The following is a 24,562-nucleotide window of genomic DNA, read 5'->3' as shown; positions in this document are numbered from 1 at the left end:
CTCTGCTAAACTGACGCCAAAACACCAAATCCGTAGAAAAAAAAGAAAAACCACAGTCTGGATGGAAGCCGACTGATGAAAAACGAGGCATTTGTTCTTTTTTGAAATCACAGATGCTACACAGATCTTTCTCCCTATATTTACCGACTGAGGATGCCAGGTTGGCTCTCCATGGGCCAGAGCTGCCTCCTGCTGCTGTGGCTGCTGCAGAGGCCAACACCACATCCTAATCAGCCAGCCTCTAAATGGATGGCTGTTAAGCTCGGATGAGCAGGACAGAGGACCTAACCAGATACTGAAGCAAGAGCCGTCAAATCAATTTCGAAGGATTGGGTGATCAGTTAACTTTACAGCTAAATAAAAGTCACCCTTTAGGATAAAATATGCACAAAAATGTTTTCAATCGGATGAGGCATTAGAATACTGATTCAAATAAGAAACAACATAAGAGAGACATCACATTCTTTATCACGGCCTTAATCCACTAAAATGAAGCCAGATACACAGGTGTGGATATCAGCCAGGCCCCTGAATGATGATGAATGACTGATCCAGGTGAACTGTCTGGAGAGCAGAAGTCATAGGGTCCGTTCCAATCGGGTAAAATGCTCTCTCAGCAGGGAGTCTAACATGACAGTGAGGCATAAAGGACCATTCAAAACAGAGTTAGCTCTCTTTTCCTGTCTGGTAAGACGCCTTCAAATCTTTCGCATGCCGGTTGGTTATGAAGGCAGCATTGATGCTGCCACACTTCTGCCCATTACCCATGAATCTACCCACGCCAGCTCCCTGTGCCGTTATTTGTTCAACCTCAGTGGCCTGGCATGTACCATTTCACCCTTTAATTACAAGTTGCCATGTGCCTTCATTTCGGATAAGGACAAAAGAGTAGTCCTTGTGTTGGGTTATAAATACGTCCACAGCGGGGTGCGACAAAACTCCTCAACAAAGATGTTTAAGGACAAGAGGCGGATAGCCAACAATCAAGTTAGCATAGCACAATTCTCGGAGAAAGAATTTGAGGGATACGTTGGGTTCCTTTTCTTCTCTCTCTCTCTCTGTTCCTCCTCATTTGATATTCTTTCAGTGGTCTTCCTGAATAATGTGGCTTATTTTCTACATTAATAAAGAACAATATTCCACTGTATAATATGCAAGCTAAGGGGCAAGGGGGAGTAAGCGTGCTTTGATCTAAGATTGAAGGACCAACCATTAAACGCCCAATGAACACTGAATGATTAAAAACTGCCGTTGACTATATTTTGAGCACTGGGGGGAAGTCAGATGTCATATTCAGTGTGTTTATATATCACTTCGTCAATATTCTACTCACTCCAATTTCCCTTCAATAGGCCTATGCATGAACTAGGAGCGGGTTTTTATTTTGAAGACTTTGACGCAGCAATATGCCTTAATATCAATTTAATATCACGTTTGAATTCACACTTTCACAACTGAATACAAGACAGAATGATATTATGTGTAAGTACTTCATTTCACTTTTAATGAGATAACAGTTTTATAATTTACCTTTAGATTTAGCTATGTAATACACTTCAAACAAATGTCTAATACCAAACTACCAAATCTCCATCACACTCCGGACACCAGGCCAGGAGGACATTAAGCAGTGGCAGTAGTTGAGACAGACTGTGCATAACCTTAGACCACCATCAGGAGGCCAGAGGAAGCAGAATATGCATCCAAGCTTAAACTCCAGGCTTATTTTCTGCAATTTCTTGTGCAATTTATGTGGTAATTTGCCGATTCAGCCTAGAATTCGCAAATTGCAGAAACGCATAAAACTGGAGGGACTGATAACTGTCTATTAAATGCAACAGGTTAACAAAAACCACATAAACATAAGAGTTCCTTACTCAGACTTGGACCTGGACCGATACTCAATATTGTGTCTGGTGAAAAACATCCTGTTCAGGTGAAACGTTATGGCCATAGAACAGATGTGTGGACCAAAAATCCCTTTACATAAACCACACACACACACACACTTTTCGGAACACGCTCTTTGTTTGGCAAGCATCTTTCCCAGAGTGTCTGCACTTGTTTAGCTGAAATCCAATAAAAACCCACAGATTAGATGCCATCGGTCCTCTGCCAAATTGGAAAGCACAATCATATCTCCCCCGAGGGGAGCCTGGCCGTGCGCTGTTCGACACGGGTGTATGGGAGTTACAGAAAAGAAGGAAAGAAAAAAAAAACAATCAAGCAACTAGTGGGCCGCGTATCTCCCCAAACTAATTACCGCGTCCCGACGCTAAGCAAATAGTTCCACCGGCTCCACAGGCGAGGTTCTTAGTGTCGGTGTCCATCAATTATTCACAGCATGTCGGCTGCCTAAGAACGCAACACTCCCCCGACAGGGGGCTCGCCTCCATGCCGTTCATTCCAGGAAGCTGAGGATACATGATGGATAACAAACGCCTTCTACGTTGCCCTCAGGGATTATGTGTTGGTGGGGGAGGGGGGGATTGTTGTATGGGGGTTCTGAGGAATTGACTGGCTCTTGACATCCACAAATCAAATCGCTGAAGAGATAAATGTCTCTGCATAAACAAGGTGTCATGGTTCGGTGATATTGATGGCATCGAAAAAGGGCATTAATCGCAATAGCAACATGTGATGGGGTTTTAAAAGGGCCCGTAGAGCTGTGTGATGAGTGATGGGAGGTGTGCAGGAATCTGTGTCGAGTGACACGACCTGACGGAGAAACAGTGCTTCCAAAGCACTTTAAAAGGTAACCGCATTCTTTAGGAAATATGTTTTTCAGAAAGAATTGCAGACTACGACTATGCCAGATGCATGGTAACCGGAAATGTTTTTAAAACATTAAAACATGACTCATCTTATTACAGTCACTCTACATAGAGATGACTGGGACATGAATAATAAATAATGTTGCTTGTTAAAAAAAAAAACATTTTAATGAAAAAAAAGTTAAAAACTTAAAATAGCTGTCCTCACCATACTCATTGTTTGATTCCAATTTCTCGTTAAAATAAATTGAAGTTGAAAACACGCCGTAAGTCACAACGTCTCTGGGACTGTATTATGATGGCCTGTCACACTGAGTCAACATCACTATCCGATAAGCCACCCAGGGCGAAGACATCTCCCAAGGATTTTGAACATTTTGAACAAGTGAGCTACTGTGTAGCCACAGAGGAGTGTACCATTCAACAGCATCTGCAGTGCTGAAACAGAAATGATCTAAAAGCTTAATTGGAAAGGGGAAAAAAAAAAAAGATCATGCCATGGCTTTCAAAAAAGAGAGCGAGAGAGACAGAGACCAACAACAGAGAGGTAGTTTCAAGCACCGGATGCATCAGGACGGCTGCCATCATCGATGCAGCTGATCAATCATAATAGCCCTCCACCTCCATCTCTGACATTTAAATGCCACTGATCTCCTTGTTTCCGGACCTCCCTCTCATCCTGTCTCATTTGTGGCCCTCATCCGTGTTTTCCTGCTACCGCCCTCACTGTCAGCATTTGGCTCCCTCCCTTCCTCCCACTGTCTGGCTGGCTGTCATTGGGAATGACTGACACCTGTCTCAGTCCCTCCATGTCACTCATTGAAGTGGCACTCAGGGGGGGTGGCGGGGGGAGGAGGGTGCAAAACAGTGGCACCCCTTGTTGCAATCTCCTTTTTGTCAATCAAATGTCAGACTTGGGAGATCCCTGGTGAAAACACATAGTCAAACACAGACACACACACAAACACACACACACACACACACACACACACACACACACACACACACACACACACACACACACACACACACACACACACACACACACGCACCTAAATATACACACACACAGACCAAATATAGAAACCCCCGCCACACACAGACACACACACACACGTCATGACACCCTCAACATGCTACAATCACTAAGCCCTCAAGCAAGAAGTGTTTGAAGTCAGGCTACCTGGCAGTTATGGTTTCCTCTTTGCCCCTAACCCTCCCTCGATCAAAGAAGCAGAATAGATCAGGCTTAATTAGGCCATACGTCACACGTCTAAGAATAGCATCATATATGATGCTCTTAAACTGTTGAAGAAGGGAGCTGGGTTGATAGTGCAATGCTGTTGCTTCTTTGATGTGTCTCCTACCACTTTTGGCCCTTGAGCCTTGGGAAATGCTTTTGGCAAGTGCAGTGACTTCAAAAGACATTGTACAGAGAGAGAAAAAAAGCAAGTGCTAAAACGTCAACCCAAGTTATAAAAAAGGACAACACTAGAAGTCAAAAAGGTCCAAGAAGTTCAAGAAAGTTCCAGCACTCTGGATTTACAGCTGGTCCGGATGTATGTAGGGAAAACTCCAGCCAGGATAACTCCTCATCAGCGAGCAGCAAGCCATGGTGACTATACAAAGGCACAAATAATAAGCGTCTTTGTGTGTCCAATGGAGATTTTGATGCCTTTTGTCACTGACTGTCGTGACATGTCAGAGCCGGAAGCCATTCAATTAACAGCGCTCAGCAGGAGTGCCTGTGGTAAGGTGTTGTTGCTATCAAATGACAGGGAGCACACCACTGTGCTTAACCCACAATGACCGCATGACAACCAGGCATTTGAATTGCATGAACCACAAGCTGACGAGTATGACCACTGGAGGAGTGATTCGTTTCCGTGATCGAGCCAGATACACTCACTACTGTGCTTATTTTTTCTCCTCACGTCTGTATCCAAACCCCTGGGATGTCAATGCCGGGGTAGAAATAGCATGCACTTGTCACAAATAACACCTACGCACAATAAATAGCATCACACTTACACGCACGCATGTTATAAGTAACAATTGATCTGTAGAACCGATGCAGCACAAAATTAAAAATGACACACACACACACACACACACACACAAACACACACACAAACTTAGTGGAGTATGACACAAATAAACAAAATAACACTGTAAATTGCACACCAATGTGTCAGGAACACATACATACATCCCCTGTCCCTCAACACACTCACACACACACACACACCCTCGCTCCTCTCAATCCCCTCAAGCCTCCAAGGTTTTCTCACCTACTTGTGCTTTCTGAGCATTTCTGCCTTTTACACAGTGACTCACAGGAGGAGCTGAGGAGCGGTGTGCAGTGACGCAGGCACAGGCTCCCCACGGCTGCCCAGCTTTTCCACGACCGCACCATTCCCAACACGTGCCGGGGTACAGCCCCTTTGCGGTGCCCAGTCCCGGTCTCTACACCTGGGCATCGAGTGGACATTTCCTGACCCTCCCTCCCCCCCCCCCCAGAGGAGTGGTTGTGGTGGGAGACATCTCAATGTTTGAGGTGTAAAATGTCAGTACTGACTGAGAACAGATGATAAATGAATAATGCGCGCATATAGGCTAAAACTAAAACACACGCACTCACACACACAAACACACAAACACACACACACACACACACACACACATTCCTAGAAAAGTGTCCTCATCCCACAGAAGAAAACCTTGACCTTTTTAAATTATTGAAACATCGAATCTGAACTCAGAAAAAGGTCAGTCAATACCACCTCTGCTATGTCTGTTATTTTCATTTTTATCCACTCAGATATAGTATGGCCCAGTAAAGGTTAGGTCAAGGCCAAACCCTGTAGATCTGTGCTCAAGCCAGTAGTACCAATACAAATGTGTGTAATATCGTATCGGTGGCTGTTCATTGTAAGGAACCACTATTGCCACTGAAAATGCATTGTGTCACGAGAGCCGGTTTACCCATGTCTAGATGTGTGTGATTGCTCTTTTAAGGCATTTTGCAGATATACAGTATATTTCTGTCAGCATTGCGTTGAAAAGCAAGCATTGCAAAAAAATGCAGTAGTACTGGCCCAAAAAAACACAACATGAAGGCTGGGGCTTAAACACTATAGGGAGTGTTTATTTACTCAAAAGAACATGCAGTGGTGCTGTGTGACAACATGTTCTACAAAGACAAACAATAGAGCAAAGAACTGAAGTAACACAAGGGCTTAAATACAGACAAAACTATACAGGGAAAATGAGGGGAAGATGAACACTGGTCAATGACAGGGAAGAGACACAAGGAACAACACATGGAACAACAGAAGCGCATGAATACAAGTGGAAATTATAAAAAAAAAAAAAAGTCCCAAAATGGGGTAAAGACAGAAAACAGTGCAGATCATGACCGAAAACATTAAGGATATGCTTAAAAACTAATCCATAATGAGGAGACACCTGTATGCCCTATTAATACATTCATATTTTGATTGCCCTTTGTTTCCTATCATACTGCAAATCCATAAAATCATTATTACTATTTATTGATTTGAGACCTTGTGTATCTACTGGTATGCTAATATCCACCCAATGACAAGCTGTGTGAGAGTAGTTTTCTGTCGGCCATATTGATTAAATCAATACCTGGGGCCATCAGAGGAGAGGAAGTGTGTACTGTTGAGAGGGTATGTGTCTGTTTTATGTGTTGGAGATATCATCTATCTGGCTATCATACCACCAGGGACGTGCACAGGAGTGGGCTAAGGTTGCTCGGGCAACTGCCCGTTTGCCCTCCTCAACTGAAGTTGCCCCTCCGAAGGAAATATATATATTTGCAATCAGGGGACGGGGGCGTGGCAGCAACGGTTAGTGAGAGTTTAAAATGATATTGGCAAAATTTGCGATCAGAAGACGGGCGCGTGGCAGCGGCGTTTAGTGAGAGTTTAAAAAAATATTAGCAAAATGTGCGATCAGATGACGGGCAGTGGCAGCGGCTGTGACAAAAAAAGAATGTGTTGCCCCTTTTTTCCAGGGCAGAGCAACTGCCCTTCAAAATTCCTGTGCACGTCCCTGCATACCACATTCAGGTTTGATAGTATAATGGTGGGGTTTTTAGGGCAGTCCTAAATAGAAAATGTCTACAACAATTACAAACTAAGTACCTGTCTGAGACATGGTATTTCAGCATATTTAATATGATCATATGAAATTGTACATTGTTTCGTTGTTTTAATCAATGTAGCAAACGTTAGCGAGTAACATACCAAACAGCTATGTAATTCACTATGGCACTGCCTTTGAATCCACTGGTAGTAAATTAATTCAGTCATTCATTCATTAATTCAGAGTCTATAAAATTCTAATGACAAGTGGCACACTTACGTGTCAAGTTCAATCAAGCCTAACCTTTATATAAGAACTGGTTCATATAAACTGATTTCCAGATGATGAAAGAGTCCCACAAAGGGGTATCACCAGAGCCAGTGGGATAAACCCACTCCAGTTCACACGCGGTACAAACACAGAGATTTCACAGATTCTTGCACCCAAATAAAAGGAATATCCAATCATTAATATTTCTTTTCATTTTATCCTCTTCCTTCCCCTTCCTCTGACACACTTGGTGAGATAGAGGAGGAGAGGTCATGTCTGGTGCAGATACAAAGGTTCTCAACACAATCAAAAAGATAAAATAACTCAATAACGTTTACATCCATTTAATCCTACCGGTTACCAGTGACTGTAGAAAGATGTTTTCTGCTACACGACTCTAAACGTTTAAAAAAAAAATAAAAAATGTCAGCAAATACTGAAACTGAATAGTCTCAATGTAATATTCGCAGTGTCACATGTTTAGTGTTAACTGTCAGATAACCAGAGCTGTTTACTCCCTGGTTGCACCACGAAAAGAGGATGGCTGCATCAAAGCTTCCAAACAAAAGGGTTAGTAACTTTGTTCATTGTGGTCATCAAATTAATAAACATGTTGATGGTAGCAATAGTGACTGGCGAGATAACATCTACGTAGATGTACACATACATATACGCATACATAGTTTTTGTTCTACCTACCTCTCTACTCTACTCTTTCTTTTAGGTTCACTTTGAGTCAACTGCTGGATACATCTAGGTGGCCGCCTAGACAAGGCATGCAACAATAGTTATCCCTCAAAATGAGAAAGATGTTGTCCTCAGTCATTGTGAGAGCGATGGGTCAGATATGGACTATGAAGGAGAGACAGGCCATTTGCCAGCCAGGCTGTGGAGTGCTGAAATTTGCAAACAGTTCATGACAGGGACACTGTTATCTTATCAGTGATGATGACCTACCCCTCACCACCACCCCTCCACAACCGTTGATAACAAAGAGCCAACAGCCTCTACGAGCCATAGGGGCCAGAAGAGACAAGGGCAAAGCTGCAGGTGGTCAAAACATTGAAAAGGGCCTGCCACCACTGTGATTCCAAAACAATATACAGCCCAAATGCTGCAGAATGAGTAAAATGGATGTTTTCCTACTCATGTATCCACCCACCACTGACATTTCCAACCTCCACTCCATGGAGAAGCAACTGTATCTGAGTATGGAGCTCCTTGCATTCTATGGGATCCTTATCTCTTCTGGATATTCTCCAAGCTCAATCAGTCATACAAAGTAGTGGGTGGATCGGTTCGAATTTTTCTGTCCGAGCCCGGCCCCCGTCCAAGACAGACAGCCATTCAAGTATTTTGTCCGAACCCGACCAGAGCCCGACGGAGTCAATGTCTCAACTAATACTAATGACACATTTATGTACGTTTCTTACAAATAGCCTGCCTTTATTACACTGTAAAAAATCTAACTACGGTTTGTTCAGTATAGTTGAAATGATTAGTTATAAAGACAAGGAAATGTAAATACTGGAAATGTATGCAGAAATGCATGTTAGACCAACAATATGCAGCCTACTGATGTGAACACGCTTTAGAGAATAAGCTGAACTTAAAATTTGTCATTAGAAGAAAGTTGGTAGACGGACGGGGTTACACAGATCTCTCTAAGGGGCTTTCATCTCAAGTTGGTGTCGTGCGACTGAGCGTCACAAGTGAAGTAGCTACGGAATGAACAGGTGGAAATAGAAGACAGAAGAGAGTGCATAGAAAAGTGCACGAACGTATCCAAGGTATAAGGGCAACTAATGTACGAATGTTAAATAACTAGCTAGCCTGTTTGTCCCCTGACTGTAACTAACGTTAGCTAAACGAAGGGTGAAATTTTATGTAAAGTTAAAACATTATTTTAAACTCATATTTATTATTTATTAATCAAGCGAGCCGAGCACGAAAAAAGGCACCCCCTGGGTCTTCGTAAGATAGTAGGATGACGTTTCAATCGAAACCGTAGCCTTGTTGGCGCAGTGGGTAGCGCGTCAGTCTCATGATCCGAAGGTCGTGAGTTTGATCCTCACACGGTGTAGACAGTTCGGCCATCCTAACTGCTTAAAGAGCAAACCTTGAGAGGGTCCGTGTAATAATTGTCCTAACTCGGTCCTGCAGCAAAAATTGTCTGCCCTCTGTGGCCCACCGGAATGCTGTTAGTGAGAGCACAATAAATATTATTTATTATTTATTTATTCTCAATTATCTTTTTGTAGTACTCTGAACAACACCATTCACTGAACGAAAAAATCTTTGTTGGCAGAACTGAATATTATTAATAAGGACAACAGTGATATTGTAGTTGGTACAATCACACAGTAAATTGTTGGGAAAACGCAAAAATCGAAATGCAGACGGTTGCCTGCAAATTTTAAATATCCTCAACAATTTTTTTTTACAGTGTACTGAACTCGGGCATCAACAGATAAAGGCACTTGCTTACACAAACAAGCGCTGTTAAACGCACAAGCGCGCAGAAGAGGGCAAATACACATATTTAAATTAAATTATTCACACTGCAAGAACGGAATGAAATAGCCTTCACATTACACACGCAAGGCATCTGCTATCTGCTATTCATAAGAGGTAAACCAATCTGTTTTGGTTACAAGCTATGGAGCCATGCCTTATCCTGTGGCTATATATATCCCATGGTCATTCCACACTCTCCGCACTGAGACTAGGATGGGTTAGGGACCCAGTGTCAATCTCCGTCTTGCAGACAAAGCTCAGGTGCCTCCAGGGTCGCAAGTTCTTTCATGACAACCTCTCCACATCACTTGCACTCCTTGATGAAATGACATAAGGAGTTATAAAGGAACGATGACGCAAAATGATCTGTGTGATGTCCCATTCAATGCACAGAAGAACTTCATGAAGTGACCCTGTTGACCTTCATGACCTTACAAGTTTCAAGACACAGTATCTCGATCAGGTCTAAGAAGTGATGATGGCCCACAATTGCGTGGTCTCTCAACAGTGCACTCGCAAACTGCTACAGTTGAAGGTCCTTGACCTCTGACCTCATGACCTCTGTTACAGCTAAGATCAGGCAAGATGTGACAAAGGCAATCAGCACAATGCACCATTTTAGAAATGTTGTCATGGTGACGAATGCACTTCCTATTCATTTGAGAAAGTGCCACTGCACATTGAGTGCTTTAAGATATACCATGGACAGAAGAAAAGAGTTGAGAGATGAATGAGAGAGTGAATGAAAAAGGGCCCAATAAAAGAAAAAATAGAAAAGTCCATAAAGAGTGAGGAGAATCAGAACAACAGACTCCAGGAAGAAAGTCGAAGAAAAAGGTTATGTAATCGATAAAGAAGGTCAATTAATTCAACACATTATGTACTGTAGATATGACTGATCGTAGTTCAAGATAGTGAGCACTTAGATCTGAAGCATATTTCTTTCGTTGTCTAGTGTAGGTCTCTAGTTGAATGCATATTCTACAGGCTCTCTCTATCCTTAATGTTACCTTTATGTTCAATGTGAATGGATCACATGACTTATCCTAAAGGTTTTTGATATGTACAATAACTTTTTACTAACTTGTCACCTACTTTTCCATGAAAATGACACATGATTTGGATATTTACATGTCTGAGGAAAATTTGGGATTAAAGGTTAAGACTTGATGTCTCTCAGCATGCTATCTCTCTATATTGTTCTATATATATTATATATATACAGTGGTGGCCAAAATTATTAGAACACCTGACAGATCTGAGAATATTGATATTGAATATTTTTTTGTCTCCAAAACATGATTTAATTGCATAATGTAAATGAAACATGCAGATGGTTGTTTTGAGCACAACAAGTGTCAGATGAAGTGAGTCCTGCTGTTTTAATCGTCTTTTAACTTTAATATTTGATATGTCCACCTTTTGCAGCAATTTCAGCAGAACATCTTTCTGGCATAGAGTCAACATATTTCTTGAGAACTTCAACACTAATGTTATCCCATGCCTTCTGCAACTCAAGCCAAAGGCTTTCCTTTAAATGTACAATAGATCTGTCCAGTTTATTTTCCAACTAACCCAAACATTTTATATCTCTCCCCCTCACTTCGTCGAACATACACTCTTCGCTTGTTGCCAAGTTATTCAAACCTGGAGTCATCAGTCAACAACACTTTATACCAATCTTTCTTTGTCCATTTCTTGTGTTCTTTTGCAAATTCTTTCAGTAATGTTTCTGTGCTGCTATTCTGCCAAAACGTCCTTTTTCTCACAGCTTCCGACGCACAGTTCTTGAGGACACTATTGAACCATAAGTTATTGTGGTGCTGATCTCGTCAAACAGTTCTGATGAAGACTTTTTTCGGTCCTTAAGACTGAGAATTCTGAGATGCTTCACTTGTCTGTCTGAAAGTTTTTTTTTCAGCCTCTCCCCTTTCAGTTCTGGTGGCATGGCGGTCTAAAGTGTACTTTACAGTGCTTGGACTGCATGTCAAGTCCTTGGCTATGCGTCGGTAACTACAGCCAGCGTCAAAAAGGGCCTTTATTCAAACCCGTTGCTCACTCATTAGCTCATTCTTCACCTTAGCCATGTTCAAAGAGCAACATTTGCTTCAAGACTGCGTCTAGAGGCTTTGACTCTATACCAATTGGTGGTGTGGCCTCAGTGACAAAACCCTGATGTTACCAATCACTAAATGCGGAAGATAGGCCTTGTACATTCAAAAGAATCACAGAGCTGTCTCCTAAGACTCTTGCATCACCATCAATTTACTCATGATCACACCTGACAATGATTACACAAGTCATTTGGCTTCTTCTGTGAAGGAACATGACTGTGTGACATTGACAGTGAAATAGGCCTAGCTGGTTTTTGTACGGAAATTTACCTTAATCTACTTATGATGGCTCTATTCTATGGTTTATAGAGCATAATGATGACTATGTAGGTATTTCATAAGTTTTAAGGGTATTTTAATGGCCAATTCAACAAAAACAACTGAAACCTCTTAAATATGCCTAGTGTTCTAATAATTTTGGCCACCACTGTATATTCTGCACATCCTGCAATATAGGTATCAAAAATAGACACGCAGAGACACCAAGAGAAGAAGGGGCCCTTGGGAATCTCGATTCAAAAAGGGAAAACTTATACTCTGCGGGGCTCCCTCTGTGACCTGAGGTCCAAACGGGTGACTGGAGCAGTGAGAAAAGGACCCAAAGCAACATTACATGTCTTTAATGATCACCAGAGGGCACGCTGGCCTCTCACCCCGGCTCCTAAAGAAGAAAAATTGATTGGGGTTGAAGAGGGCTCTTATGCAAATGGCCCGCTGAGAGAGAGACACGCAAGACTCCCAAAGACCCACAGCGCTTAAGATCACTAAAGGCTTTGGGGGACAAATGCAGCTCACAGGGATGGTGTAAACAGAGTCTGGGAAGGCTGGGGGGGGGGGGAATCTTGTCTTAAATAAATCATTTACACAAGCTGCTGCTGCTACTGTCAATTAAAAAAATGCCAGCTACACGGCAACTCGGTTAGAACAGTGAGGACTTCAACTTTTCAACCACACATGCGGAAATCAGCACAAGATGAATAATATAGAATAGAATGGTTCAGAATAATGAAGCACTGTAGCTGGTCTTCCATGCACTGCATTGTTTTGAGGGTCAAACCATCTGGTCTCAAGTCTGCTTGTGTTGTTATTTCCGCATATGCATGTATCATACATACAGGAGTACGAGATTACGTTTCTCAAGGACCACAGTGGCACATGGAGCAAATAGCGCGCAATAAATATATAAAACGTAATAAGTACTTGAAGAAACATACCTGATTTAGGAGTCTATAATATACAAAAACACTGTGTACATCTATCTATAAATCCAGGAATCTCTGTGTGTCAGTGTGTCAGTCTGTCTAGGGCGTATCTCACTGACGGTAGTTACGTTAGTTATGAGATTTCGCATGTCGCTTACGCATGTCATGAACCTGTGCATCCTTGATTTTGAAGATTTTTGAATTCATAGTTCGCGAGATATTTGTATTTTACCGTTTCCCGTAGGCACTAATGGGTTATCGTTTCCCGTAGCACCGAAATGACGTCACAAATTACGTCACAAACAATATTAGCGGTATTAAAACTATCCTGCCTTCACTCAAAGTTCAGAATAGCGTTGGATACGATAAGGAGGTCTGCATTCAAATTCTTCTTGGTGAACAGATACAGACTTTTGCTCAGGTAATCTTAAGACAGTGATTGATTTGATCTATTCGTTTATATAAGCTTCTTTATATTAGGTTTGTATAAGTAATGTCTAGAGTTGTACAGTCATCTAACAGACAGGGAATAGTAATCCATCAAAAATATTCATATTGTTTATTAGTATAGCGTATTTTTACAGTACATTTCTGCACTTATTTGACTTACAACTTGGCAAACTCATTTCATAAGCATGGTTGAAATGTAACTGTGATTACAGCACTTATTCATGGCATTTGCAAAACGCATGAATTTTACTCTATACAACTCTCTCTCTGAATTCATAGTTCGCGAGATATTTCTATTTTATCGTTTGCGTTAGGCACTATGGGTTATCGTTTGAGTATACACCTACAAATGGTAGCTTATTGATAAGCCTCGGAGGCTTTCAGATTGTCCATTGCTTTCCCGTCTGTTGCTACGGAGTCCACGAAATACGCGCAAATCTCGCTGTAAGTTATGTTGGGCCCACGTCGTCATGTTATCCTCCCAGTCCTGCACTGAATTCGGGTGGGGGATAGTAACGCCATCTCCAGTCAGAGTATTTCAACTGTGTTCCCATTGTAAGGACATAATTAGATTACGATCTGTCTGAGAGTGGGCTGTCAAAGCTAGCATCATCGAAGTCTATATTCAACTGCATCCACTACATAATCTCAAACTTTATTTGTTGGTATATCTCCAAAAAGGCTAACATTAAAACATTTCTTTGTCAGGGTTTAGGCAGGAAAGGATCCAATGGCAGACCAGATACAGTTGAACTCAGGCTTTATTTCCAAAAAGGTTAACGCACAGAAGATCCAAAGCAAAAACTCAGAGGATCAAAAATGGCAAGACTTGAAAAAACGGCAAAGAGACACAACAAGGAAGCTAGGCAGAGAAGGAATACATTTAACAAAATCTCTCACCATGCTACTCGAAACTGGGAACACAAGACTTGGACTGACGTTGGACAACGACCCGACAAAGGACACAGGAAACACTGAACTTAAATAGCACAGGGGATAGGTGAAACAAATCAAACTAACAAACAGGGTGATATTGGGAACAGGTGAGGGAAGGAGAGACAACAAGGGAGCACATGTCAAGAAACACAATGACAGGACACAGGAAGTAAACCAAAAGCACATGTACAGGCAAACAAACACAAAAGCACATGGGCACACAAGTAGAACTCGAGTTGGCGGCCTCTAGAGGCCCGGAGGTCCCAACTGGTGACACAGGGTGTCAAGTCGTGACATTTCTTAATGAAAAGGAAACATGCATCACAATAATACTTCAGTGTAACCTGTACCTATGTGGAGTGCAAATATGTCTTGCTATTACACTACCCAACAGCTACACCTACGTCTGCTAACACTACAGAATGCATAATTCCTACGGGCACTGCACTAGTATATATAAATAGACTGTATGTGTATGTGTGTGTATGTCTAAAGTGTTTTTGTATATTGTATAGTCCTAGGCATACAGTTGTATATACATACATATACATATACATATACAGTACATATACCTACAGTATTTACATACATACATACATACATATGGTTATAATCCCCAAACCAAAGTAACATACTCTAATCTAAATCAAGCCACACCAAAAACAGTACTGTCACATTAAAGGTTCTGGTAGTAACAGCAGCAGGACCTACTGCACAAATAGTGTGTGCTTTGCAGGTCCATCACACCTCACTGACCAGCTATTGCTGCTAGAACTACTGTTGCTACTGCCAGAGAGTGTCTAAATGCACTTACTGTGTCAGGTCACTGTCACTTACTGTGTTAAGCAAAGCAAGAGTACAACTTGTATGTGAAAAAAATATGGGTGCTTTTGTATTGTTGTTACTTACGGACACAATGGCAGATATGATTTCAATGCCTCCAGTGGAAAGGGTGATATAAGGGATCAACTCGCTCGCAAAGCCGGCCTCCGTGAAGATTCCATTGGTGTAATACCAAATCTGTCAACAAAGGAACACATACCGTCATCCTCTGAACTCTGTCATAATGCATGATGCTCCAACATCAGCTCAGAATACATGGAACATACTCAACAGCTGAAGTGTTTAATCCAATACAAAATCTTATGTATATAGTATACAGTATTTATGTGCGCATGTCAGTTAGTGCTACTCTTGATTAATGGCCGTACATGATTAAGCTAGGACAATGTAATAATACAGCTTAGGGGGGGGAGTACACAAAGCAGAAGCCTCCTAGGATCAGTTCTGGCAACCACAGCACAAAATACAATTTTTGGATTTTAGAGTTAAATTTGATTTAGTGAAAAACTAAAATAACTACTCAAGTCATCATTTTTTTCAGTTGCAAGGGTATTGCTTTCCATCACACCACCATACATAAAGGAGATGTATATATCTATTACCGATCTCCTGTCATCAACTTAATGGGACCTCCATTTCAATGCACACCGTGGGGGAGAAAGAAATCGCATTTGCCTATCATTCCCTTTTCAGATCTGTATGTAAATCCATAATACCCTCTGCAAATTAAAGCCTGCATGAATCATTCAAATGCACTCACATACTTCTTATTTAACTTTCTCATCACTTCACCTAATGCTCTTCCTTTTCCCTCTGTCTCCTTCGTTCTCTATCTCTCTCTCTCTCTCACACACACAAACACACGCACGTACATACATACGTACATATACTCAGTAAAGAGCCTCAAGGTTGACTAAATCAAAATATCTCTCAGAGCCAAAATGAAAGGAAGATGAGAGTAATGGAGTCGCCACTCGCTGGGCATTAGAGACGGACTGGAATGTGTTTGAGATTGCCTCTGTCAGTCTTGGTTTGCAGTGGCACAGGTGTCACGCCATTATCATATTGTTATGACGCACGCAGGAGAAGGAAAAACCAGACCCCCGCCGAGACGTCCGTTCAAGGGTGATCATAAAAAATTGCCTTGGAAATGTCTGTGGACCAATTTATGGGTGCAAAAACCCCTCGAAATGGCCAGGGTTTAGGCTCAGAGCAGCTCAGCTACACTATCTCACTAGCAGCACGGGTACGCTATATTTTTGGCTTAACCGCAGGCTAATGAATAGGGGGGTAACTCTTCAGACGGTGTCAAAAGGATGCCGTTAGCTAAGCTATTTGGAGATGTAGAGATAATAGGCAGTTTTTCAACAACAAAAAAACAAACAAACAAAACAAATCCTGAGGTAGTCATGGCAAAAGTAAACCAAGCCAATCACAAGACGGCTCTCTGTGATCAAAGACACACCCCATAGTCTAGAAGAGCGTAAATCTTTCGGATACATTCTGAAAACTACTGAACATTTTTACAGACCGTGCCTGCTAGCCAATGCTCTTTCTTATGGTAAGTACGGCTCCCTCACTGCCGTATGCAAATGGCCCTTGGACATGATCAAGACCACTGCCAGAGCTTTGAGGAACTTGAGCCTCTAAAAGAAGCTCTTGGAAAGTCCTGGAGCACCAAGCCTCTAAAAATGTGTGTTATGTCCAACCCCACTTAGAGTAAAAGGAACAAATGGTTTAATATGTATTACTAATTTACAAGTAAGTAAATCTTTACCTTTGCTTTTCTATACATCTATACAACGACTTGGACTGGTCTCACATAAAAAACGGCACGGATGAGCAAACAAATAGAGAAAGAATAACGTCTGCAGAAAGCACTGACAAACCTACACATATCATCACACGCGAACAGTGTGAGTAAAGGATGTAGAACCCCAAGCACCCAAACCAGCAGGATGCACCAGCTTAAGATAGCTGGAGCATCCACACCAAAGCCAGAGAGCCACTTGGTGTAGGTCAAAGGGCCATGCAGAAGCAAGCTAATGCACTACAAAGGTTGTGAAAGAAGAATACAATGAAAAGGGATGCAATGCATTTAACAGCAAATGGAGTTGCAAAAGACCTATCAGATATCTAGACCATCCACATGTGCAAGGCATCACTACATTATATCATTTTACGTGGATCAGCCTAAACAGGTGATTATATCCTTCCATTATTGTGTGACAGGTGGCGATTTCAGGACGGCACTGAATCTTCCTTACAGAAGGACAATCATTTGCTCAGGATAATAATGACATCAGGTAAATACCAACAGAGCTCTTAGGGATATAATTCCATAAATTCTTCAACAGCTTTGTGTATCTAGATATTAGATATTTAATGGAAAGGCTTTACATAATTCAGCTAGTTTAAATGTGAATGTTTAAAGTATTACTTGGTCTCTTTCTTTCTCTGTGAGTATATGTAAGACTAAAGACGTTGCTATCAAAATAAAATCATCATCATCATCATCATGAAACATCAGGCCACACTTACACATCTGTTTTTCTAGCCACACCATTTCTTTATATAGCTTTTTATTCCCAGGAGTGGAAAAGATAAAAGTATTGGCGTGCAGACAGAGAGATGTGAATACAATTGATGTAAGGTTGAATTGCATTTGAAATGGTGCCATTTTCTACAGGAACATAGATAAAAAACAGAAGTGACATTAATGTGTTGTGTCAACTCCTGGGCACCTTTCACTGGCTGAGTGTTGTTAGTGCCCCTCCCCAACCCCCAGTGAATTATGGGTCAGCTGGCACTCACCGCATTGAGGCCACACAGCTGGTAGCACGCCATGGTGACTGCGACAGTGATGACTTGCCAGCGGACGCTGCGGTTACGGAAAAGGTCGAGGGGTGACACCGCCACAACCGTGGTCTGGGCCCGGCTCTCTGCGTGGACCTCCTCGATTTCCTGTGACACGTCCTGCTTCCCGAGGAAAGCCTGGAACGCTACCGCACACAAACACACACACACACGCACAGACACACACACACACACACACACACAGACACACACACACACACACACACACACACACACACACACAAACATCCAGGTCTGTTAGGTCATGGAATTACAACCACAGATGGAAGTCATAACGGAAACCAGAGCTGTGTTCCTAAAAGTCCTCAAAGACTCAAAGTCAGTAAAGGTCCTGCAATGGATCTGGACACTCTGTGTGACCTCCGCCTATAAGCCTGGTGGAAAAAGAGCAACACATTTGAAGACACAAATAATTATTACAAGTATAGCTATAGCTAAGTGTAAGAGGCTGTCTGCTGTATATCCCCAGCAAAGGTTAATGAGTTTCAAAAGCATCTACAAAAAACTCCATCTAAACCTTCCTACACTTCTACCAAGGGAGCAACACAGGCCTCTGTTGAATCAGGCTTTCCTGGTTGCCACCCCTACTGTTAGGCCTTCTGTCATAACCTAAGTAGAGCCAGCACCATGAAGTTTCAGCAGTATATCGGTGTCTTAATTACCAACTCCATTTGCATATGTGATCGACACAACACCTCTGTCTGTCTGGAAAACAGCGAGGATTACAGGCGCCATAATCTAATTACATGAGGTGCACGAGGCGGCAAGTGACAGCTTTTGTGATTGCAGTTTATGAGCAAGCAACAGAAGGGGGCCTTTCCTTTTTTCGCATGGAGGAACAGCATGCCTGTTGAGTGATGTTAGTTGTTTAGGATAGGTTGACAGTGAGGGGATGTGTGTGTGTGCATGCGTGCGTGCGTGCGTGCGTGCGTGCGTGCGTGCGTGCGTGCGTGTGTGTGTTCGGGTGGGGTGGGGATTGTATGGATCCCCCACCTGCCACTAGCAATGGCCATCGAGTTAGAGCCTTACTGACAAGTCTCTTATCAATACTGCACAGCTGCTGGTGACAACCGTCTAGGTGGAATCCAGCGGGCAACTAAATCGACTGAGACATAAGGCCCTGGCTGTGATCCCTGCACGACTCTCGAAAGGCAGATTTAGGAGAGAGGAGGGTGAAAAGACAGAATGAGCGGAAAAAAACGAAACAAAGAAAGCAAAAAAGGGTCCAAGAGAGTGAAGAAACTGAACAGAGACAGAAAAGGTGAGGTGTAGGAGACTCGGAGAGCGACTGTGTGTGTGTGTGAGTAAGTGTGATCAAGATCTCACTAGATAAAGGGACAAGAAATCCCCTGAAGGTCTATCAGTGAAAGTGCTGCCTCAGGCAAAAGAGAAGAAGAAAAACAGCAAAACAACTGCTGTGTGCAGACACTATGTGGAGGGAGATGACGACATAGACACAAAAGTAAGGAAGAGATACAATCCCCATATTCAGGGGCACACAAGGTCCTCTTCTCTGATGATGAGGATTAGCTGAGTGGCATGTGTCACATTATGGGCCAGATAAATATTAGGTATGCGGTTTAACCTGTCCTTTTCTGAATCCTTTTCTGGTGTGAAAAGTTTAGCCTCCTGAGAGTCCTAATATTTCCAATACTGAATCCTATATCCTTACTCCTACTTCTGTGTAACTTATTTTCCTCTAAAATGTTTAAATAGCAGGTAGTCCCATCATGAGGGACAGATGGCTTGCTTACAAGTGAAGCCTGGGTGATGGCACTAACCTGGAGCTAATTAAAAGATGCACCTGTGAATTTTCCCGACACACACACATTGTCACGCAACTCATTTTTGCTTTGCACAGCAGTCCTTCATCGGCTAAGCAAACTACATGCATTCTAAGGCATCGCATAAACTGTTATGGAATTTGTCCTCACATTCTGTCTGTCATTCTGGCTTTTTTTCTGTTTTCTGCCTTCTGTTATACTGCAGTGTAGAAAATTCTTTTTGAATAAAATAAAATAAAATAATGGCTTAATGAACTGAATCATCATAATATGAGCCAGGATATGGACATAATTAGACCAGTCCTTTATACACTTTAATTCAGTGACATTAAAAAATGTGCAAGCGAGCAGAGAGAGAGAGACTAAAAAGAACACAAGAAGTGACCTTTCATGAACAAAAGGCGATCACCCAAGGAAAAAAACATGTCCTTCTTTTCAACACCTTGCCGTGGCTATGCAAGAAAGCCTGGTTTAGAAGTTACAGACCTGATGTCCGAGCCTTGTCACGAGACATGCATCTGTCGCAGCACACTGTAAATAATCCCCTTTAAGTCACAATGAAGGCAGACCAATTGCACCAAGGCCCTCAGAGAATAGAGTATACAAAATATCTGAGAGGGGACAAAGCCATCATTTGGCCATCTAAAAGCTGGATGAATACAAACGTCGATGCGTTAGACAGACAGATGGACCGTAATGGCATGTTCTCAAAAGATAATGTCACTGAAAGAGACGTCCTTGTGACTCAACAGGCAATCTCAACCTCATTCTGTCACTGTGACTGTGCAAACAAATCCACAAAACTTCAAAACTCTGACCAAAGTGGTCGGTACCCTCTGGCCCCTTTGGAGTTTTCAACAAATATGACTACTTCACAGAGGAAGTGTCTGATTTCAGGGGCTGGTATATTGAATTATGCAGTTACTTCAACAGACAGAACGAGAGAGTAAGAAGGAGAGAGGCCAAACGGCTACACCCTATGCTCTTGTGAGGGACATGACATCAGGCAACGTTTCTGGCTGTTAAGTATGTAGGACATGATGACGATGAAAATGATGTTTAAATAGCAGGTAGTCCCATCAGATGGCTTGCTTACAAGTGAAGCCTGGGTGATGGCACTAACCTGGAGCTAATTAAAAGATGCACCTGTGAATTTTCCCGACACACACACATTGTCACGCAACTCATTTTTGCTTTGCACCGCAGTCCTTCATCGGCCAAGCAAACTACATGCATTCTAAGGCATCGCATAGTGTGCTTTATGTGCAGTGTCAACGTAACAATAAACATTGAAGTTATGTTCTCCACTGTCAGTCACGGAGGAAAAGATTTCCAAAGCTTTGTTTTTAATCATTTTTCTATACACTCTATTATGCTTATCGCGGACTGAAAAAATCCATTCGACGAGGCTAGTTTCCATACAGGCCACCTGCTAGTCTGGCTCTGGTCTTTTGGGCTGCATTCAGTTCATTCTTTTGCTTCTGCCAGTATCGAATTCGTCTCAAGTCAATGTCAAACTGTTTTGCTGCTTTTCTTCCGAATGTTCTTCAGCATACACCTTCTCTTAGTCTACTGCTTTATGATCCTTTCTGGAAAAAGTAACCTAGCCAACTAAAACATTACAGAACAGTAGGCTACGACACGTGCATTAAGGCAAAACAACAACAAATTGCCAGGCGCGCCTTCATGAACAATAACAAAGTAGTCCTAGTAGGCCTACGTGGGAAAATTAATGAAATAAGCCAACGACATTACACATGAGGAGAACATGTATTTATGAAATGCATTCAATTCAGTTGTGATGTCTACTTTAGCCGATTGACTGATGCTGGTATGCTACTGTAATATAGGCTACTTTATTTGACCCCCGGCTTGTATTCGGGGCCCGGCCTTTATTTGTCCGTATCGAACACGCTCTCGGCTACTATCTGAAGCCCGGCGTGTAATTGAATCCCGGTCTTTATTTGAGGATTTACGGTACTTAAATTGCAAATGAAAGATCAAGATTAAATTCTTCACTGTAATATCGGTACTAACTGATGTCAAACCACATCATGGATGGCTCCTTGACTCATTTTTCCCGGGAAACTCACTAATGGAATGGTGCTGATAATAGGCTCCCAAACATTATCAAATTGGTTTTCTGTCCCATTAAACACACAAGTTCAACAAGTTTAAACCTTTTGATAACTGCGGCGAGTGATTGGACTTTGTTCTGTTCTCTTTTAATGGACCATTAGATTTGATTTTCCACCACCTTTATTTCCCTGTGCGGCTGTGTCTCTATAGTGGCAGATGTGGCATGTCTTGAGGGCTTGTATTGTACATCTTGGTTGTCTCCAGTTTCTTCACCATCTTCAGTCTCATTTTCTCATCTCCCTCCATACAGTAATCTTAATATTAGGTAGGCATTCATAAACACACTACCTATCCTACAATATACAGAAAGCTGGACTCACAAGAAAGGATGCTTATGAACGCCTCTGTTAAGACCTACATGTTTATGTGTGTGTGTGTGTGCGTGTGTGTGTGTGTGTGTGTGTGTGTGTGTGTGTGTGTGTGTGTGTGTGTGTGTGTGTGTGTGTGTGTGTGTGTGTGTGTGTGGCCCTCTTACCTTTCTCTGCTCTGGCCTCATCTCGTCTCTCCATCAGAAGGAAGCGGGGGCTCTCGGGCAGGAAGGGCAGCACACACAGCTGCACCACGGCCGGCACCGCCAGGAAGGCAAACAGGAAGTTCCACCTGGACTCCTGTTTCACCACAACAACCCCGACACCGCCACCACAACCAACCAAAAAGCAGAAATAGAGAGAGAGAGAGAGAGAGAGAGAGAGAGAGAGATCAGTCAACAAAGAGCACATGATTGGAAGAGGTCAAAATTCTTTAGTATTTACCTTGGTCCCTCTTGGCATGTGTCTGTAAAACTTTACTTAAACTCAGGATCCATAAAGCATTATACATCTTGGCTAACAGCCAATGGGTACATGGAGCAGTTGTTGTAAGTCTTGTCATGTTGTCTATATAAGCTTGGATGGGAGGTAACCGGGTGCCGTCCTGCAGCCTCTTATCACCAACAACCCATTTAAATATCCTTATAATAACCTCTATTGTCATGGTGAAAGCTAACGGTGAAATGGTGCATCCAGCCATGATACCAATCTTCAACTACTTGTGTTGAAGCACACCTTAATATCCTCAAAAAATGCTTTGACTAATGCTTACATCTTCTCAGGGACCTGAAAGTAACTGGATGCCTTCTACAACCGACCTTTGAGGCACTGATCCAAAGGTATTAGTGAGGTCTAAAGAATACTACATGGAGGTCTTTCCTTGCTGCCTGAATGCTACTACTTTCCAAACATCCAGAAAATCCTGGGATTACTGCATTCTGCACAGAAGTAAAATTATTTTACTTAAAATAGGAGACCAACCTCCTTAGTACCACACTAAAGAACATCTTTCCTTTCCTGAGAAGACTGCTAGATTGAAACTAGCCTATGGTCACATTGTTCTTCTCCTTTGAAATGAAAATGCCATCTGTCGGATGCCACATCCTTGGAATCTTTCCTTTTTTCCATACAATCACCATAAGCTTCCATAGATATTTCAAAAAATCAAGTGCTCTTTTGTAGACACGATAAGGTACCCCATTAGGGCCAGGAGCTAATTCAGTCCTTACATGATGCACCACATCTTGCACCTCTCTCCACCTGGTTACTAAATGAATTAAAACATATTCTGTCTGGTTGTAAAACTAGCTTGACCTAGGATTTTTTTTAAATCATTGGAGTGTTTGTTTGAGAATAAATTAGTTGTGGTTAACTCTTTGCCGGTTAATGACAGGGACGGTAGAATTTCTTTTATGCACGAGGGGCAGCAAAGAGGACACCAGGGGCAAATAGGGTAATGTGTGGGATTGAAGATTGCTCTCTTATGTCGGAAAGACAACTTCAAGTTTCACTGGGTATTGTTGTGACTGCTATGAGACCAGACTTGTTTTTTTTTCATTTATTGAGTTGATGATTCCCTTTGAAGATGTGATTAAGGAAGCCTTTGAAAGGAAGAGGGGGTAAGTCAGGGACACCAGACACCACTGTTGAGCCTGTGGAGGTGTTGTGGCCAATGAAACACTGACGAAGGAAGGTGCCCACTTGACAACCCCAGTGACAGGCTCACAAAGTAGTCTTTGTTGTTGTTGTTGTTGTTGGTATGTACTGGTAAGCAGGGTGCGATTTGCCGGGGGGAAGGGGGGGGATTTACCCCCCCTCTGGTTTTTACATCCCCACCTCAGCTGGATGAATTTCATACATGGGGGGGATAACCCTCAATTATTAAAAAAACCAATGAAAAAACAGACAGGTTGTGACAGCGTTTTCTTACACTTGCTTACATCGCTGGCACTAACGTTCATCTTACCCGAACTGTCGGCATTTTCAGAATTCGCTGGCTTTGCTAATTTCCGTGTATAGGCTACTGTACAATGAATATGAAAATATTTGTTCACTGAATTAGCGAGTTCTGTCCAAAACAGTTGCGTTTCAGTTTCGGTTTCAGTATTTCAACGTGAATGAGAGGGAGCACAAGAACTGAGCGTCTAGCAGCGATTATCATATCATAGACATATATGATGCATGTATATGAAGAGAATTAGGCCTATGTATTGCTTGTTTTTTTTTCATGATAAA

At 42.2% G+C, this 24,562-nt stretch overlaps 1 protein-coding gene across 1 annotated transcript in view; it reads right to left on the bottom strand.

Annotated features, from left to right (window-relative positions):
* slc2a9l2 (solute carrier family 2 member 9, like 2) overlaps positions 1-24,562 on the bottom strand; it is a gene marked incomplete at both ends in the record, with an annotated part of 142,313 nt that overhangs the window by 53,533 nt on the left and 64,218 nt on the right. The window contains 3 exons of the mRNA XM_080840899.1: positions 15,286-15,396; positions 18,034-18,221; positions 22,495-22,627. Of these exons, the coding sequence (XP_080697025.1) occupies positions 15,286-15,396; positions 18,034-18,221; positions 22,495-22,627 (432 nt within the window). The remainder of the gene's footprint in view (positions 1-15,285; positions 15,397-18,033; positions 18,222-22,494; positions 22,628-24,562) is intronic.

The sequence above is a fragment of the Sprattus sprattus genome (genome assembly GCF_963457725.1).
Source record: "Sprattus sprattus genome assembly, chromosome: 6".
In the NCBI taxonomy this organism is placed as follows: domain Eukaryota; kingdom Metazoa; phylum Chordata; class Actinopteri; order Clupeiformes; family Clupeidae; genus Sprattus; species Sprattus sprattus.
Note: the sequence above shows the minus strand (reverse complement) of the source record. Positions and strands in the feature narration are given on the sequence as shown.